This window comes from Eptesicus fuscus, chromosome 13, assembly GCF_027574615.1.
Source record: "Eptesicus fuscus isolate TK198812 chromosome 13, DD_ASM_mEF_20220401, whole genome shotgun sequence".
Classification (NCBI taxonomy): Eukaryota; Metazoa; Chordata; class Mammalia; order Chiroptera; family Vespertilionidae; genus Eptesicus; species Eptesicus fuscus.
This window is the reverse complement of record NC_072485.1, coordinates 1341007-1359419: the sequence shown is the minus strand read 5'-3', so window position 1 is coordinate 1359419 and position 18413 is coordinate 1341007. Positions and strand designations below refer to the sequence as shown.

Genomic DNA, 18413 nt, shown 5'->3' with positions numbered 1-18413 from the left:
TTGAAAATAAGAACATTTTACCTAACAATTCCGATTTCTGGCTTCCCTAGGAAGAGTGAGAAGGCATGGCCGCACACAGTGTCACCGGTCCGCTTTGGCTGATCTTGTTACCTGCCTAGTCCTTCAAGACACCAGGGCTGGTCCGGGCCGGGCGCTCAGTGGTTAGAGCGTCAGCCCTCAGACTGAAGGGTCCCAGGTTCGATTCCATCAGGGGCCCGGACTTCGGTTGCAGGCTGGATTCCCAGCCCTGGTCGGGACACAGGTGAAGGCAACCAATCAGTGTGTCTCTCTCACATCCACGTTTCTCTCTGTGCTTCTCCGCCTGCCTCCACTCTCTCTAAGAATCAGAAAAATACCCTCAGGTGAGGATTAACAACAAAAGGAGAAACCTATCCTTGGGTGAGGATTTAAAAAACAAAAGCAAACAAAAAAACTATAAGCCAATATCCCTAATGAAGATAGACACGAAAATCCTCAACAAAATATTAGCAAACCGACGTGGCAATATAATTTAAAAATCATACACTATGATCAAATAGGATTTATTCCTGGTTTAATATCCACAATCAATCAAGGTGATGCACCACATAAGTGAACTGAAGAATAAAAAATAAACAATTAATTAATGAAAAACAACAACAATAAAATAAAAAAAAACAACGCCCTAGCCGGTTTGGCTCAGTAGATAGAGCATCGGCCTGAGGGTCAAAGAGTCCCGAGTTCGATTCGGTCAAGGGCCCTGGTCGGGCTTGTGCAGGAGGCAACTAATCAATGTGTTTCTGTCACATCAATGTTTCTCTCTGTCTCTCCTCCACTCTCTCTAAGAATCAATGGAAAAATATCCTCGGGTGAAGAGTAACAATCACAACAAGACTCCAGGGGCTGCCCCGGCTGTCCTTCCGGGTCACCCAGCGGCAATAGCGAGCCTGGCTTTCCCTCCTCAGCAGCCGTGTGGACGCCACTCCCCCTCCTGGCCCGGCCCCCGGCCCCTGCTCTTCCAGGTCTCCTCGTCCCACCTGCCTCCCTGCGCTCCCACCGCAGTGCTCCCCTCACCTCCGGCACGCCCCTTCAGACCCGGCCTGGGTCGCCCTCCCAGCCACTCGCCCCGACACCTCAGTTTCCAAACCTTGAAAACCGAACTCTGAGTCAATACAACCTGACAGGTTTACAATTTCTCTATCCAAACTGTTGAGTAATTGGGAAAAAACTCCCAAAATAGCAAGGTCAGTTAATTTTATGTGTCAACTGACGGGTCACGATACTTGCCAAGATACTTGGTCAAACATTCTGGGTGTGTCTGAAGGTGTGTTTTGGGTGAGGCTCACCTGAAGTCCGCGGCCTTGGAGGAAAGCAGATTACCCCAAAATGTGGGGGGTCTCGTCCAATCAGCTGAAAGCCCTAAGAGAACCAACAAAGAAGGCGTCCTTCCAGCAGCTTTTGGACGGGACTGCAACTCTTTGTCACCTGGGGACATTTTTCCTGTTGCTTTTTAGAGCGAGTGGAAAGGAGGGAGAAGACAGACAGAGAGAAACATCGATGTGAGAGAGACACATCCATTGGTTGCCTCCCCCACACACCCTGACCTGGGTCAGGGATCCAGCCCACAACCGAGGTATGCGCCCTTGACCGGAATTTGAGCCCTCGGCCCTTCAGTCCACAGACCGACGCTCTAAACATGGAGCAAAAGCAGACAGGGCCGAACTGCAGCTCTTTCCCTGGGTCTCCAGCCTGCGGGCCTCCCCCATCAGATTTCGGATTTGCCAAGCAGCCCCGAGTGCACGAGCCAATTCCTTAAATAAATCTCTATAAATACACATCCTGTTGGAGCCCTGACTAATGCAGCGGGGCCCCGAGGACCAGCGACACTCAGGGCTCGTGGGAGCTGGATCTTCCTCTCCCACCACCGGGATTCCAAACTCTTCCCCCCCCCCCCCCCTTTCAGGCCCCAAACCTTTCTCCTTCTGGAGCTTTCTGCTTCCCTGAGAAGGCAAAGGCCTTCCGGGGGAGCTCCACTCACTTACTCCTGCACCACCCCCCCCCCCCCCCCCCCGAGAGAGTGTGGCCGTTCTCTGCATCACTGCCCCTTTTCTCTGCTAAAAGGTGTTCCTGCCCGGCCGGCGGGGCTCAGGGGCTGAGCGTCCACCTAGGGACCAGGAGGTCACGGTCGGTTCGATTCCCAGTCAGGGCACATGCCCGGGTTTTGGGCTCGGTCCCCAGCAGGGGGCGTGCAGGAGGCAGCCAATCAATGATTCTCTCTCACCATTGATGTTTCTATCTCTCTTTCCTCTCCCTTCCCCTCTGAAATCAATAAAAATATGTATATTTTTAAGAAGCAAGTGTGGTTCCTAAGGCAAAGGCTAATGGCTCCACCTCTGATCTGAACCCCATTTTCTTCCTCCTCCAAAAGCCCCTCAATCATTATATACCCCTCTCTCCTGCATCTTTGACTTGGAAAACAGAACGGAGGAGCCTTTTCTGGACCCCAGTTCCTCTCCAGGTATCTCCTTCGCGTCCTGCCCAAGCTCCCTGAAAGCTGGGGCTCCAACTGCACCTCCTCGCAGGGGCTCTGGCCTCTGCCTCCCTCCCCGGCAGGAAGCTGTTGCGAAGGAGCCGCATGACCCTCAAGATGCTCAGCCCAGTGGACAGTGCTTAGTCCTTACTTCACGTCACGTGACACGGCCTTTGGGAAACTCTCCATCCACTCCCTGTTTTCCTCCTCATCTCATTCCTCCATCAGCTCCCTCCTGCACCTGTCCCTTAGACACTGTGCTCCTCAGGTCCCTGTCCTGGTGTCTCCTCTCCTGCTGCTCTCTGCCAGGACTTGTCCACACTCAGGATTTTAGCCATTGCTCGCCTTCCCTCTCTCTCTTTTAAAAAAAAATTTTTTTTATTGATTTCAGAGAGGAAGGGAGAGAGCCAAACATCAATGATGACAGAGTGACCGGCTGCCTCCTGCACACCCCACACGGGATGGATACACAATCCTGGACCAGGAACCGAACTCGTGATCTCCTGGTTCAGAGGTCAATGCCCAACCACTGAGCCACGCCGGCTGGGCTCACCTTCTCGCTTTATCCCATACCTCTCCTCTGCCCCAGACTCACATATTCATTATGAAAATGTCCAGAGGAGCCGAGACCGGTTTGGCTCGGTGGATAGAGCGTCGGTCTGCGGACTGAGGGGTCCCGGGTTCGATTCCAGTCAAGGGCGTGTACATTGGTTGTGGGCACATCCCTAGTGGGGGGTGTGCAGGGGGCAGCTGGTCGATGTTTCTCTCTCATCGATGTTTCTGGCTCTCTGTCCCTCTCCCTTCCTCTCTGTGAAAAATCAATAAAATATATTTAAAAAAAAAAAAAAAAGAAAATGTCCAGAGGATACAACTCACCCCCAAATGTAGCGGTTTATAAAACAGACACTTTTCTGAGCATCAGGAATCTGGGAGGGACTTTGCTGAGTGTTTCTGGCTCAGGGCGTCTCAGGAAGTTTCAGCAAAGCCGACCACCTGGACCACAGCCTGGCGGGCTTGTCTGGGCCTGAAGATATGCTTCCGAGCTTGTCCATACACGTGGCTGTGGCTGGAGTCTCAGCGCCTCCCGACCCATTGCAGTGTGGTCCTCCCCAGGGAGGTGTGCGGGAAGCAGCCACTGCCGATACTCTCATGAGAGTGCACCACGGAACGCAGAAGGCCGATGGACCTTGGGCGTTAGCAGGGCTAATGCCAAGCACCATTGTTCTTTTGAGATAGTGGTGGCTCGAAGCAATTTCCTGACCTGATCGCCTCAAAGTAAATGTTTACTGGACCTTACTGATCTTTACTGATCTTCATTGACCTTAGAGATGGTCTGTCTGCTACCTGTTTGCCATGCTTTACTGAGGGCAGGATGTGTATCTAAAACTGAACAAAAAGTGGACAAGGCCAGGTTTCAGTGTGCCTCTCCCAGAGAGAGGTCTCCACCTGGCCCCCATGCTATCATCAACAAGTCAACAAACGACAAGTGTTGGCGAGGATGCGGAGAAAAAGGAACCCTCCTTCACTGCTGGTGGAATGCAGACTGGTGCAGCCACTGTGGAGAACAGTATGGAGTTTCCTCAAAAAACTAAAAATGGAACTTCCATTTGACCCAGTAATCCCACTTCTAGGAATATATCCCACGAAACTAGAAACACCAATCAGAAAGGATATATGCACCCCTATGTTCATAGCAGCACAATTCACAATAGCTAAGATTTGGAAACAGCCTAGGTGCCCATCAGCAGATGAGTGGATTAGAAAACTGTGGTACATCTACACAATGGAATACTATGCTGCTTTAAAAAAGAAGGAATTCTTACCATTTGCAACAGTGTGGATGGAGCTGGAGAGCATTATGCTAAGTGAAATAAACCAGGCAGTGAAAGAAAAATACCACATGGTCTCACTCATTTGTGGGTTATAATGAACAACATAAACCGATGAACAAAAATAGATCCAGAGACAGAGAAGCATCGATCAGATGCTCAGTCCTCAAAGGGAAGGCAGGGGAGGGAGGGACTAAGGGGGAGCAATCAACCAAAGGACTTGTATGCATGCATATGAGCCTAACCAACGGACACAGACACGGGGGGGGGGGGGGGGGGGGGGGAGGGGCGCGGCGGGGTTTGAGGGCATAAGTGGGGGAATAGGGGGACAATGGGGGGATAAGGACACATTTGTAATACCTTAATCAACAAAGGGAAGGAAGAAAAAAAGCCCCATGTCTTCTAAATTCGTGTTTCTTGTCTAGTATTTTCATTTGTGCATTGGCCCCTCCTTCAGATCCTGAACCCTAGCCATGCAGGTCGTGGCTCCCAGGTCCTACAGAGGGAGGCATCCAAGCGAGAGCCAGGAGCAAGACCAGTGCTTTTTGTGACCTCACCGTGACCTCTGCTATGTGCTCCTGGCCACAGACCAACCCTGGTACCATGTGCCAATCATTCCTTGCTGCCATTCCATTCTCTCCAGTTCCCATAGGATCTTCACACAATTAAAACACCTTAAAAGCTTTCTGGTTTTTTTCAGGGTAAAAACCAAGCTCCTCAGCACAGCCTGCAAAGCCACCAGTGACCCTGCCAGTGGCTAGACTCTCTCCAGGCCCATCTTTTTATTATTATTGCTAGAGGCCCGGTGATGGGTTCGTGCACATTGAAAGGAAATTAATTAGAAGAAGCATTTTAGAGGCGGGGAGGGACAGGGGAGGGCTCCAGGGTGTGTCTGTCCTGTCTTGCCCAGTCCCGATCGACTGAACCCCAGTAGCAAGCTAACATACCGGTCGGAGTGTCTGCCCCCTGGTGGTCAGTGAGCATCATAGCAACTGGTCAAACAGTTGAACGAACGGTTGGACACTTAGCATATTAGGCTTTTATTATATAGGACTAGAGGCCCAGTGCACGAAATTTGTGCATGGGGCGGGGTGTCCCTCAGCCCAGCCTGCACCCTCTCCAATCTGGGACCCCTCGAGGGATGTCTGACTGCCCGTTTAGGCCAGATCCCGGTAGGATCGGGCCTAAACAGGCAGTCGGACATCCCTCTCACAATCCAGGACTGCTGGCTCCCAACTGCTCACCTGCCTGCCTTCCTGATTGCCCCTAACCGCTTCTGCCTGCTAGCCTGATCACTCCCTAACCACTCCCCTGCCGGCCTGATTGATGCCTAACTGCTCCCCTGCCAGCTTGTTTGCCCCTAACTGCCCTCCCCTGCAGGCCTGGTCACCCCTACTGCTCTCCCCTGCAGGCCTGGGTCCCCACCAACTGCCCTTCCCTGCAGGCCTGGTCACCCCCAACTTCCCTCCTCTGCAGTCCTGGTCACCCCTAACTGCTCTCCCCTGCAGGCTTGATTGCCCCCAACTGCCCTCCCCTGCTGGCCTGATCGCCCACAATTGCCCTCCCTTGCAGGCCTGGTCCCTCCCAACTACCCTCCCCTGCTGGCCATCTTGTGGCGGCCATCTTGTGTCCACATGGGGGCAGCCATCTTGTGTGTTGGAGTGATGGTCAATTTGCATATTACTCTTTCATTAGATAGGATAGAGGCCTGGTGCACGGGTGGGGGCCAGCTGGTTTGCCCTGAAGGGTGTCCTGGATCAGGGTGGGGGTTCCCTTGGGGCATGGGGTGGCTTGGGCAAGGGACCTGTGGTGGTTTGCAGGCCGGCCACACCCCCCGATGAACCAAGTGGTGGCCCTGGTATCTGGGATTTATTTATCTTCTATAATTGAAACTTTATAGCCTTGAGTGGAGCCAAGCCTCCTGCTCACTCCCTGGCCATAGCCATTTTTATTGGGATTTATTTATCTTCTATAATTGAAACTTTGTAGCCTTGAGTGGAGGCCTGGGCCAGCCAGGGTGTGCGGAAAGCTTGGCTTCCTCCATTGCCGGGAAAACCCAAGCTTCCTGCTCTCTCCATGGCTGAAGCCATCTTGGTTGGGTTAATTTGCATACTCACTCCTGATTGGCTGGTGGGCGTGGTTTGATGATGTAGTGGATTGATGGTTAATTTGCATATCACTATTTTATTAGATAGGATTATTTTTTTAATTATTGATTTCAGAGAGGAAGGGAGAGGGAGAGAGATAGAAACACCAATGATGAGAGAGAATCATTGATCAGCTGCCTCCTGCACGCCCCACACTGGAAATAAAACTGTGACTTCCTGGTTCATAGGTCCACACTCAAGCACTGAGCTACGCCAGCCAGGCTCACCATGCCCATCTTTGAATACTTCTTTCTAATCAAGATGTACAGTTCCCAGTTCCAGAAGGTGTCAACATCATTCACATTTCTAAGTCTTATGCTGGCCCCTCTAGGTTCCCTCCCCAGGGCATTTTTTTGATATATATTTTTATTAATTTCAGAAAGGAAGGGAGAGGGAGAGAGAGATCGAAACATCAATGATGAGAGAGAATCATTGATGGGCTGCCTCCTGCACGCCCCGCACTGGGGATGGAGCCCACAACCTGGGCCTGTGCCCTGACTGGGAATTGAATCCTGACCTCCTGGTTCATAGGTTGATGCTCAATCACTGAGCCGCGCAAATTCTAATTTCTATGCCATCTCCTTCTCTACTCACCCTATAACCTTGGGGAAATAATGAGTTGCCTCTGTGTCTCTGTCTGCACGAAGGGTTAATAGAAAGGAAAGGAGAAGATTAATTACTTAAATTAATATTTATTGAACCAGATCCTGTGCTAGACACTCTTTCATAAATTAACTGAGTGACAGACGCAGTATCCGGGCGAGACAGGCTGTCTACCCTTCCCACAGACGGGAAGCTGCGCTCTGGGTAGCTACGTGGGTAACTTGGCCAAAGCTGTGAAGCTGGAAGCAGACATGAGTAACATTAGAAAGAAAATGGAGCATCCGTGTCTTTTCCAACTGAGTGACGGAGATTTGTCATTCTCACGGCCTCTTCCAGCCTCAGGTCTCAAGGACAGAGGCCTTGCCGTGTCCCATGGGACCAAATCTGGTGAGCACTGCATCTTACCTCCAGGCTCAGCTCCAGGGTCTCTCCCAGTGCGTCCTACAGATCAGGGCAATGACCTCCTGCATTCCTCCTGCACCTGTGCATGGGTGCGTGTGTGCATGTGTGCGTGTGTGCGTGTGTGCGTGTGTGTGTGTGTGTGTGTGTGTGTGTTAATCCTCACCCGAGGATATTTTTCCCCCATTGATTTTTCCCCCATTGAGAAAGGAGGGCAAGGGAGAAAGAGAGATAGACACATCAATTGGTTGCCTCCTGCAGGTGCCCTGTCCAGGCCTGGAGATCAAACAGGAAACCGAGGTATATGCCCTTGACTGGGAATCAAACCCATGACCCTTTGGTCTGGTCTACGGGCTGACACTCTCACCAATGAGCAACCAGCCAGGACCTGCACCTTTATTTCTTACACCTGTCATATGTTGCTAGAGGAATGGGAAGGAATGAGTCTTCCCATTTTAGGTGAGAAAATGGAGGTTCAGCTGAAACCGGTTTGGCTCAGTGGATAGAGCGTCGGTCTGTGGACTGAAGGGTCCCAGGTTCGATTCCGGTCAAGGGCATGTACCTTGGTTGCGGGCACATCCCCGGTAGGGGGTGTGCAGGAGGCAGCTGATTGAGGTTTCTCTCTCATCGATGTTTCTAGCTCTCTATCCCTCTCCCTTCCTCTCTGTAAAAAAATCAATAAAAATATATTTAAAAAAAAAAAAGAAAGAAAATGGAGGTTCAGAGTGACTTACCTACAGCCTATGGCACCACTCATCAGCAAGAGGCCCCCAGGAGAGGCTGACCGGCCCCTGGAGCCCATGGGCCACTTTCCTAAGGCCCTGGGGGCGGGGGGCGGCTTTAGGGGGGAACCGGCAGTGCAGCCCACAGACCTGGGCTCTCATCTGAGGCCTTACGGTTGCAAAACGACCAGAGTCAAGAAAAAACAAGTGCTGTCGCTCAGAAAGAGCGGGTCTGAGTGAGGAGGATCCAGGCCAAGCAGCAGAGGGCGCCTGGGAGCTCCTGGGCGGAACTTCTCTGACCTTCCGGTCCCTGGTGCCGAGCACAGGGCCAGGGACATAGCGGATACTTAACACGTACTGGTTACCTTGAATATGGAACTCGGCAGGAAAGAGGCAGGGGAGGGAACTTGAGGGAGCTTAGGACTGAGAACCCAGCCCGGGGAGACAGCCTAGAGAGAGTGGGTCCACGCTCGAGACACCAGCACTTGTGCTTCGGGTTTGCTGACGCCGAGCGCGGAGGAAGTTCTCCGGAGGGGCCGGGCTGTGCTTCCAGGGGCCTCCGTGTAGCCAAGGAGTCTGCTCTGCTAAGAGGCTGAGAGAGTTACCCTCTCACTCCCGAGCTTGGCCTCCCCTCCTCTCAGCTCCCCAAACCCCTCTCCACCACCGTGATGGGATAATTAGATGTGAGAGCTCAGCACAGATGATGCTCCAGTTGCTTAGCAACTAATGGTTTCCATGGAGACCACAAAGCACAGCCTCCAGAGCCACCAGTGAGCAGCTTGGCAGGGCAGGGAGAAGACACAACTCTCAGCTCCTCCAGGAACCTGGGGGGGGGGGGGGGGGGGGGGCGCGCCAGGGTTGGGGGGCGGGGATTGGAAGGAAAGGGCGGGTTTAAAGCTACAGGGCCCTCTTATACCTTTAAGTGCTGGTCCGTGCTCTGGCCTCCCCTACCCCACGCCGTCGCACTCATAGTTTCAGATGGGGCTGGGGCTTCGGAGTGGGCCCAACACAACCCACCCTGCAATAAACCCAACCTCTTCCCCTTTCTGCTCCCTGGTTTGTGACTGACATGGAGACAGACACTTCCCAAGCCGTCCTCCTGGCTCAGGGACACCCCCGATTTGAAGAGCCCCAGGAAGGTCCCCTTCCCCCTGGAGTTCCACTTTCTAGTCAGTTTCCTCCCTCCGAAGTTCCACTCAGGGTACAAAGATCCTCTTTTGTTTGTACAATGACGGTAGAATCTGATCTAAGAGGACAAAGGCCAAGGTGGAGAAAAGCAGAATCCGGTTCTTTAGGAGGGCAGCCTGGCCGGGAGACGAACCTGCCCTGGTCTTCACCAGAGCGGCCGCGGGGGCCGGGGCAGAGTGTCCAGAGTGTCTGGCAACTCCCGAGTGGGGGCCGCTCAGACCAGTGTCACCAGCGTCGCCTGGACGCTAGTTAGCAATGCAGGACTTCAGGCCTCACCTCAGACCCACTGAACCCGAACCTGCATTTCAGCAAGATGCTGCCCGCCGGCCTGGCTCAGGGGTTAAGCATTGACCTATGAGCCAGAAGGTCACGGTTCGATTCCTGGCCAGGGTGCATGCCCGGGCTGCGGGCTCGATCCCCAGTGCATGATTCTCTCTCATCATTGATGTTCTCTCTCTCTCCCTCCCCCTTCCTCTCTGACATCAATAAAGATACATTTAAGTGTCTGGAGCAGATGCACGTTAAATTGGGAGGAGCGCTGGTCTAAGCCCCCCAACCCACGCTTCACTGTCACCCTTGCTTGCACCCAGGCTTTGCCCCTCCCCTCCCGCCACAGGGGTAAGGGCACAGCCTCACCGTCCCTCGCTTTGCTGCAGGCCCCTGACCTGCTCTGGGACAGGGAAGACAGAAGGGCTCATGGGAAAGGACGTAGGAAAGCTGGCTCCGTGGTTGGAGTGTGGTCCCACAGACCAAAAGGCCGCCGGCTTGATTCCCGGTCAGGACACACACCCCGGTTGCAGGTTCCATCCCTGGTCAGGGCGAGGAGGGGAGGCAACTGCTCGATGTTGTTTCTCCTCTCCGTCTCCCTTTCTCTGTCTCTAAAACCGATGAGAACATTCCCCCCGAGGAGGCTAGACAGACACACATCAGCTTCTGCGGACGTCTCCGTCCCCTCCTAGTGTCCACATCCCACAGTGACGGCACCTCTTGGAATCTGTTTCCACATCTACAAAGGGGAGCCAGTGCCCCCCTGCCCAGGACGTGGGAGGACAAATGTCGGAGCCCGTAGCCCGGCATCCCCTCTGCTCCCCATTCCGTCTCCCTCAGCACAGGGGTCCGGGTGCAGCCAGAGGGGCGATGCGTTTTCTTTGTCTTGTTTCTTCTCAAACAGTTCAACAACGCCACCCGTGGGACTGGTCCATGCCCGCCTCCCTGGTCTCTCCCTGGTGCGCCCTGCCCCCCACCCCTTACCCTCCCAGCACCACATCCCTCTACGCTCCCACAGCAGGACCTGGGCCTCAGGGAACACTCAGAATTAGAGCCCCCTTTTTTAGAATATATTTTTATTGATTTCAGAGAGGAAGGGAGAGGGAGAGAGATAGAAACATCAATGACGAGAGAGAATCATGGATCGGCTGCCTCCTGCACGCCCCCCACTGGGGATGGAGCCCGCAACCCGGGCCTGTGCCCTGACCGGGAATCAACTGTGACCTCCTGGTTCCTAGGTCGACACTCAACACTCCACCCCGAGCCACGCGGCCGGGCCAGCATTAGAGCCCTTGGCGCTGCCGCCACACAACCAGCTTCCATCCGCGCAGCCAGGGCCTCCGAGTTGCTCCCCGCGTCCTGAGCCCAGGGCACCCTCAGAGCTCGCTGCCTCGAAGACCTCCCACGCAGGGGAGCCGTCCCCCGCAGGCTGGGCTCCAGATACACGGGCAGCAAAACCACGGGTGCCCTTCCAGGTGTGGGTCCCAGAAGAAGGGGGGATTTCCAACCCTCCCCCCACCCAACCCCCGCCCCTTAGGTACCGCCCCCACCCCCCCAGCAGCTGACTAAGCCACCTAGATGCTTACTCCGGGCCTAAGGGCCAGCTCCACATCCTGAAAAACCTGTCTCTCCGCCCACCCCCCAGGCTGGAAAGCCCAAGGGGCAGGTTGGACAAGATTCCTCTCCAGCCCCTCCCCCCGCCCCAGGACAAAACCGCAGCCCCAGCGGCGAGGCCTCACTTGCCTCCAGAAGCCCCAGCCGCCAGCATCCATTCCAGCTCCCAGCCCAGCTATGGCATCCCTGCTACCCAGCCGGACCTTGCCCTTGACCCTGGTCCTGATGGTTATCCTGGCCCCAGGGGCTGCAGGTCTCTGCCATTTGGGGGGTGGAGGGCTGGGCCTGGACGGGGCAGTGCCCCCTGTGCCTTCCAGACTCAGAAAGAGGGGCTCATCTGGCCAGTCGGGAGTGGGGACTGCCGATGGCAGTGACTGGTCATTGGTCACTGAAGCCATCGGCCACTGAGCCCAGTGCACACTCCTGTCCTCGTCCTGGCCCAGGAGGCAGAGCGGCCTGGGGATGGGCCGAGGCTGGGGTAGGGGTGAGGCTGGGCCCGCTGGATCTGCAGGTTTGTAGGGTACCCAGGTTCTGCAGCCCACGCCTGCCACCTGGCGGTCGGACCAGCAAAGGTCCGTGTTCTGCCAATGGCCCGCAGGGTGGGAGAGGCACCTGGGGGTGGGGGGGGGGTGGGGGACAGGTCTGACAGTGGGGGCCACCTAACTTCCCCCCGGCCCCTCAGCAGTTTTCAACATCTCAAGCCTCTCCGGCCTGCTGTCCCCGGCGCTCACGGAGAGCCTGCTGGTTGCCTTGCCCCCCTGCCACCTCACCGGGGGCAACGCCACCCTGACGGTCCGGAGAGCCAATGACAGCACAGGTCTGCTCCCCTTCCCTGGCACCCCGGTTCCTTCCCAGAATGCCCCAGCGTGCCTGCTCCACGCCCCTTCCCTCGACCACCGCTGCTGGGCCCGCACTGTAAACTGCCCCTCTCCTCGGGCCTCGACCTCCCGCAGTGGTGACGCGTGGCTTTGTGGTGCCCCCCTGCCGTGGGCGAAGGGAGCTGGTGAGTGTGGTGGACAGCGGGGCCGGCTTCACCGTCACCCGGCTCAGCGCATACCAGGTGACAAACCTCGCGCCAGGAACCAAATACTAGTAGGTGCCAGGTCCAGGCCCGGGCCCTGGGGGAGGGGGCGCTGGGTCCTGGCAGTGGGCGGTCGTGGTGGGACGTGGTCACCTTGGGGAGAGAGGGCATAGCTAAAGGGCTCACGAATGGGCCTCTCCAGCCAATCAGTGATTCTCTCTCATCATTGATGTTTCTCTCTCTCTGTCTCCCTCTCCCTTCCTCTCTGAAATCAATAAAAATATATTTTAAAAATAAAAATAATAAAAAAGAGCGGGCCGCTCCCGGAGGAGGCACGGGGGAGGCCTGGCTGGGCTCCCCTCCTCCCGAGTCCCAGACACGCCCTGAGGACCCTCTCCTTTCTCCTAACCCACAACAGCGTCTCCTACCGGGTGCGGAAGGGGACGGCCACTGAGTCCAGCCGAGAGGTCCCCATGTCCACCCTCCCTCGTGAGTAACCTGCTCCCTCTCAGCTCCAGCCGCAGCCCCCCGCCCTTCTCGGCACTGCCAGCCCCCTGGGGCCCCCTCTATCCTAGCACCGAGCCCTGGGCATTTTACTTGTTCCTTTTTAATTGATTGGTTTGAGAGAGAGATTTGTTGTTCCACTTATGTATGCAGTCATGGGTTGCTTCTTGTATGTGCCCTGACGGGGGATGGAACCCGCACCCTCGGCGTATTGGGGCAACACTCTCACCAACTGAGCCACCCAGCCAGGGCCAGCCCGGGGCATTCCCACTGGGCTGGCTCATCTTCTTGCTAAACTGAAGGTTCTCTGTGGGGGGACCGGGTCCGATTGATTGCGGTAGCTTTCGCGAGTGATGCCGGAGTGGCCCCCTAGCCGGTTCCTGGGTGGATGTCTGGATCCCTTGGCTGGCCCGGATGCTGGGAGAATAGACAGATGAAAGGGTACTGGCGGAGTGGCTGGAGGAGGCAGCCAGCTGAGTGCCCGGGCCGCCGCCTGCCCTCGGACCTCCCTCTTCCCCCCACAGGACGCCAGGGGGCCTCCCTCGGGCTGGGGATGGCCCGCACGGGGGGCATGGTGGTCATCACGGTGCTGCTCTCCGTCGCCATGTTCCTGCTGGTCGTGGGCTTCGTCGTGGCCCTGGCACTGGGCGCCCGGAAGTGAGGAGGCCAAGTGGGCGCGGGGGGCTCGGCCAGGAGGTTGGCACTGGCCAGCTCTCCAGCCCAGACCTGGGCCTTTGCTCCTGACAAGCCAGCCTGTTCCCCGTCCCGTCTGGCTCCTTGGTGCCTTAGCTCCCCTCACCCTCCTCCCTCCGCTCCTCCCCTTGTCTCCAGGCCTCCCTTTCCCAGCTCTGTCCTCTTCCTCACCCTGTTCCTGTCACAGTGGAGTTCCCTCCCCTCTCACTTCTTTAATGGCCTCCAACAAGGATTCACCAGTGACTGAGCTCCTACAATAAGGGGCCCTGGCCAGTGTGGCTCAGTTGGTTGGGCGTCCTGTGCCCCGTCCCAGTCAGGACACACGCCCAGGTTGTGGGCTTGATCCCCAACAGGGGGTGGACATGAAGCAGTCGATCCATATTTTGCTCTCACCTTTCTCTTTCTCTTCCTTTCCCTTCCTCTCGCTCTGAAAATCACTTAAAAATATTTTAAAAAAAAAATAAAGCCTGGCCGGTGTGGCTCAGTGGTTGAACGCTGACCTATGAACCAGGAGGTCCTGGTTCAATTCCAGGTCAAGGGCACATGCCTGGGTTGTGGGCTTGATCCCGAGTAGGGGGCGTGCAGGAGGCAGCCGATCCTTGATTCCCTCTCCTCATTGATGTTTCTCTCTCTCTACCTCCCCCTTCCTCTCTGAAATCAATAAAAATATGTTTAAAAAAGTAATTAATTAATTAAGTCAGCCGCTGCCTCTGCTGCATGTGTCCCCATCTGTGGCCCCCACTTCGTCCTGAGGCTACAGAGTCTGCGTCTAGGCTTCGGCAGCTTCCAGGCCCCTCCGCCCCATTCCTCAGCTCCAGAGGAGGCAGGGGCCAGAGGAGGGAACTCAGGAGTCAGAGTCCGCAGACCCACACCTAGCTGTGGGGCTGTGCGCCCTCCGCAACGAGCCCCCCACCAGGGGTGGGTGCGCCACGTGGGGACCGAGAGGCCACGGGGCCGGGGGTGAGTGACGTGGGCACCAGCTGGCAGAGGCAGGGGAAGCGTCGGGGAAGAGGATTGGAGGCTCTGACTAGGGAAAGACAGAGGGCCACCGGGGGAGACCAAAGGCCAGGGTCCTGGAGTGGGGAATGGAGAAGAGGCTAGAGGGGCTCTGGAAGGAGGGAGCAGGCGTGGAGTAACCTGGTGGGCAGAGTCGAGAGCGGGGCATGTGGTAACTGAGGGAAAGAGCAGGAGTAGTCGCCCTCACTCAATTCAAAAAAATGTTCCCGCTGCACGCTCCTCGACCAGGGCCCGGGCTGGGGAGGAGCCTGCAACAGAGGTACCTGCCCTTGGTCAGAATGGAACCTGGCACCCTTTGGTCTGCAGCCCCATGCTCTATCCACTGAGCCACACCTGAAAAGGAAAACGGGGGGTGGGGTGGGGGGCTTTGCAATCTAGTTCAGTGTCTGGTTAAAACTATGGTCTTGCCGAAACCGGTTTGGCTCAGTGGATAGAGCGTCGGCCTGCGGACTGGAAGGTCCCAGGTTCGATTCCGGTTAAGGGCATGTACCTTGGTTGCGGGCACATCCCCAGTAGGGGATGTGCAGGAGGCAGCTGGTCGATGTTTCTCCCTCATCGACGTTTCTAGCTCTCTGTCCCTCTCCCTTCCTTCCTGTAAAAATCAATAAAAACAAAAAAACAAAAAAACTATGGTCTTACTTCCCCACTCTGACTGCCGTGGGCGGAGCTGCCGCCCAGGAGGAGATATAGAGGTCAGAGGCTCCCCTGAGTTCAGTTCAGGCTTTGGATCCGGAATCCCCTGGACTAGCAGATCTGCGAAATAAAAGGTTACACTTTCCTCCCTCAGAGTTGGCTGATCCTTCTGCCGTGCGTTCTGCCACAACAGCCTGACTGGGAATCGAACCGTGACTTCCTGGTTCATAGGTGAATGCTCAACCACTGAGCAACACCGGCCAGGCCCGAAAACAAACTTCTCAGTTGATTTTTATAGAAATACAGGGAGGAACTGTTGGACATTGAAATTGGGTCTCAAAAGAACTGTTGGCCCAGAAAGAAACTCACTACAGACTGATTCATTTGCCTGTCACCATAACCATTATTGCTTGTCTCATTTTTGGTTCTTGTAAGTGTATTTCTAATAGCACATGATCTCACTCATCTAGGGGAAATAATGAACAACATAGACTGATGAACAAGAACAGACCCAGAAACAAGGAGGCATGGATCAGACTGTCAGGCCTCGGGGGGAGGGTAGGGAAGGGTGGGGGTAAAGGGGGAGATCAACCAAAGGACTTGTGTGCAGGCATATGAGCCTAACCGGCGGTTAAGGACAACAGGGGGGTGGGGGCATGTGTGGGGAGGGGTGTGGGATGGGAATGGGGGGACGAGGACAAATATGTGATACCTTAATCAATAAAGAAATTAAAAAAAAAAGAAAGAAATACAGGGAGGGAGGGAGGGAGGGAAGGAGGGATAGAGGAAGGGAGGAAGAGAGAGAGGGAGGGAGGAAGAGAGAGAGGGAGGGAGAGAGACATCGATTTGTTCATTTATTTATGCATTCAATGGTTGCATTACTGTATGTGCCCTGACCTGGGATGGAACCTTAAACCTTGGTGCATTGGGAGGATAGTTCAACCAACTGAGCTACTCGGCCAGGGCCAAAACCAAATTTTTATAAAGGATATTATTGGGCCCTGGCCAGTGTGGCTCAGTAGATAGAGCATCAGCCTTTGGACCAAAGGATCCCGGGTTCTATTCCAGTCAAGGGCACGTACCTTGGTTGCAAACTCCTCCCTGGCCTGGGCTCGTACAGGAGGCAACCGATCTATATGTTTCTGTCACATCGATGTTTCTCTCGGTCTCTCCCTCTCTCCCCCACTCTCCCTAAAATCAATGGGAATATATCCTCGGGTGAGGATTAACAACAACAAAAAAAGATATTATTAAGACAATGTTCTCATTTCTGATTTCCTGGTTATGTAAGCCAATATCCTTGTTTTAGGGAATACACACTAATGTCTTTAATGGCAAAGAGGCATGATGTCTGCAAATACTCTTAAACAGCTCAGAAAAAATACTATACATGTATATCGGGAAAGAAAAATTGAATGTGGTTAAATGTCAGTAGTGTAATAGCTGAATTACAATATTTAGGTATACAGGAGTTTTTATAGTATTCTTAGAATTTTTCTAAAATTTTTAAATTATTAAAAACAAAATTTGAACTACAGCTCCAGACTGCTCCAAAACTGCCCAAGCAAAGGAGGAGAAAACTAGCCCTTGCTGTAGCTCCTGCTGGGGAACACACAGTACACAAGGGTACCCCAAGAGTGTCCACCTCAAGTAACTGGGAGGCTGACCCGTTGAACCAATAGGACACCTAGTAGACAAAACTACCCTACCAACTCAGGGAAGCAGAGAATATGAGAAGGCAAGGAAACAGATCACAAACCAAAGAAATGGAGGAGAATAAGCGACTGGACATAGAGTTCAAAACCACGGTTATAAGGTTTTTCAAGAATTTCATGGAAAAGGCCTATAAATTCAATGAGACCCTTGAGGATATGAAAAAGGACCAACTAGAAATTAAACATACACTGACTGAGATAAAAAATATTATACAGAGACCCAAAACCAGACTAGAGGATTGCAAGAATCAACTCAAAGATTTGGAATACAAAGAGGCCAAGGACACTCCTCCAGAGAAGCAGGAAGAGAAGAGAATTCAGAAAGTTGAAGATAGTGTAAGGAGCCTCTGGGACAACTTCAAGCGAACCAACATCAGAATTATGGGGGTACCAGAAGAAGAGAGAGAGCAAGATGCTGAAAACCTATTTGAAGAAATAATGAACGAAAACTTCCCCCACCTGATGAAAGAAATAGACTTACGAGTCCAGGAAGCGCACAGAACCCCAAACAAAAGGGATCCAAAGAGGACCACACCAAGACACATCATAATTAAAATGCCAAGAGCAAAAGACAAAGAGAGAATCTTACGAGCAGCAAGAGAAAAACAGTTAGTTACCTACAAGGGAGCTCCCATATGATTATCAGCTAATTTCTCAACAGAAACCATGCAGGCCAGACGAGAGTGGCAAGAAATATTCAAAGTGATGAATAGCAGGAACCTACAACCAAGACTACTCTACCCAGCAAAGCTATCATTCAGAATTGAAGGGCAGATAAAGAGCTTCACAGATAAGAAAAAGCTAAAGGAGTTCATCACCACCAAACCAGCATTATATGAAATGCTGAAAGGTATTCTTTAAAAAGAGGAAAAAGAAGAAGAAAGATAAAAATTATGAACAACAAATACATATATATCAACAAGTGAATCTAAAAGTCAAGTGAATTAAAAATCTGAGGAACAGAATAAACTGGTGAACTTAATAGAATCAGAGGCATAGAATGGGAGTGGATTGATAATTCTCAGGGGGAAAGGGGTGTCTGTGTGGGGAGTATGGGAAGACACTGGACAAAAATCATACACCTATGGATAAGGACAGCGGGGGGGAGGTAAGGGCAGAGGGGGTGTAGGAACTGGGTGGTGGGGAGATATGTGGGGAAAAAGGAGAAACAATTGTAATCTGAACAATAAAGATTCATTAAAATAAAAAAAAACAAAAACAAAATTTAAGCCTGGCCAGCATGGATCAGTGGTTGAGCGTTGACCTATGAACCAAGAGGTCACAGTTCGATTCCCGGTCAGGGCTTGCAGGCTCCATCCCCAGTGGGGGGCGTGCAGGAGGCAGCCCATCCATGATTCCCTCTCATCATTGATGCTTCTCTCTCTCTCCCTCTCCCTTCCTCTCTGAGATCAGTAAATTAAAAAAAAAAAAAAGAAAGAGCACCCTTTAATCCCATCTCCACAAAGTTCTACAGATTGGACCTTGGGGAAGCCTTAAAGCCAACCCAAACTTGTAGGCAGTCAGTCCCCTCTCGGAGTCTTTCTTAAGCGGT

The 18413-nt window shown here is 53.6% G+C and overlaps 1 protein-coding gene across 1 annotated transcript; it reads left to right on the top strand.

The window, feature by feature from the left end:
• The first annotated feature begins 11455 nt into the window (after positions 1–11455).
• On the top strand, positions 11456–13464 carry UPK2 (uroplakin 2). The gene is made up of 5 exons (XM_008150090.3): positions 11456–11531; positions 11964–12095; positions 12232–12370; positions 12718–12788; positions 13328–13464. The coding sequence occupies exons 1-5, from the start codon at positions 11456–11458 to the stop codon at positions 13462–13464; spliced, it is 555 nt and encodes a 184-aa protein (XP_008148312.2).
• Positions 13465–18413: the final 4949 nt, after the last annotated feature.